The following is a 1,402-nucleotide window of genomic DNA, read 5'->3' on the forward strand; positions in this document are numbered from 1 at the left end:
TTTCATTTAGTTTTTTTGTTAATATCAATAAATTCAGTAAATTTTGATTAACAAAGAGACTTATTTGTTAGATGTAAACAAATCTCAGGTGTGCTAAATGTAATTTTTCAAACTATAAGAGATTTACGTGTAATATAGTGTAATTATCTTTTTTTTTTTATTAACAATATTTATAAGAAGTTAGCTTGCATTTTTCCCAAAACATATTTTCCCAATAAAGTTTAATATCCAAAGATAATATAATAGAACTAAGTTTCATAATAATTCTCTCATATCACTAGGAGCTGTGGAGACAATAATGGAGATAACGCCCAAAATGACGGCGTCAGCGGCGCCCTCTCCGTCATTTCACTCTTCACCACCATCTCACATTTCACTGTTTTCAGCTGACTCCCCTCTATAGCTTCCTCCTTTCTCCGTCGCTTCCCTCCGCCGTAAGCTGCGGCCTGGGACGCGCACTCCTCCCGCTGAACTTCCAGCGGGAAGTTGAGAATCGCCTTGCTTCCACGCATCTTGAACGCGGCTCTATCATAAGCCTTTGCCGCCTCCACCGCAGTGTCGAATGTACCCAGCCACACCCTCGACCCGCGGCGGGCTGGGTCCCGGATCTCCGCCGCATACTTGCCCCACGGCCGCCGCCTCACCCCTCTGTAACGCCGCTTCTCCTCCTCCTCCTCCTCCACCGAGTTCTGCTGACCCGAGCCCCCGAACTCGATCCACTCAAACTTCCTCACCGCGGCCGTCGGAATTTCAACCCGCAGCTCGGGCTTGGCTTTCGTCTTCATAAGATCAACAACCGGAGCTGAACACAGTTGATTCTGCTCAAAATCGAGGAAGTAATCGGAAATTGATGAAAGCCCAGAATCGCATGTCGAAACCTGCGAGCAAAGAGAGTCGGATTCGGAGCTCGCAACAGACGATGTGAAGCTGTTGCTGGTGCTGGCGCCATTGTCGTCGTGCTGACAAGGAGAAAACTCCCCCAACAGATGCATCCTGATTCTTTCAATGGCTGAAACTTCATCCGGGTTCGCCATCACAATCAAGTTGAAGTTTTCTTCGATTCAAATCAGTTAACAGACAGATGAAACTACCAAAATTCTAGGGAACCGAAAAGGGTTTTTGCTGAAAAGCAGTAAGTTTGAATGCGTAAGAGGAGAAGCGGTGTGTTGAACTTGAATGTCGAGTGTGGAGTACTGATGGCAATATATACCGATAAGGAATGGGGCTTCCCCCTTCCGGGCTTGTTCCCAACGAAGTCTTGGTCAAACTCCTGACGAAAATATTGAGCCAGTCTTTTACGGGATTTGAACCGTTGGATTAGATTGTCAACGACGAGATGACGGTTGGGATATCGAGTCATTCGTGCAGTTGTCCTTTCTAGAGATTCACAGCGTATCACTGA

The 1,402-nt window shown here is 46.2% G+C and overlaps 1 protein-coding gene across 1 annotated transcript; it reads right to left on the reverse strand.

Moving 5' to 3' along the window:
- LOC105164363 (ethylene-responsive transcription factor 5-like) lies at positions 204-1,185 on the reverse strand. The gene has a single exon (XM_011083002.2). The coding sequence runs from the start codon at positions 1,032-1,034 to the stop codon at positions 270-272; it is 765 nt and encodes a 254-aa protein (XP_011081304.1). The 5' UTR covers positions 1,035-1,185; the 3' UTR covers positions 204-269.

The sequence above is a fragment of the Sesamum indicum genome, linkage group LG6, assembly GCF_000512975.1.
Source record: "Sesamum indicum cultivar Zhongzhi No. 13 linkage group LG6, S_indicum_v1.0, whole genome shotgun sequence".
Taxonomy (NCBI): Eukaryota; Viridiplantae; Streptophyta; class Magnoliopsida; order Lamiales; family Pedaliaceae; genus Sesamum; species Sesamum indicum.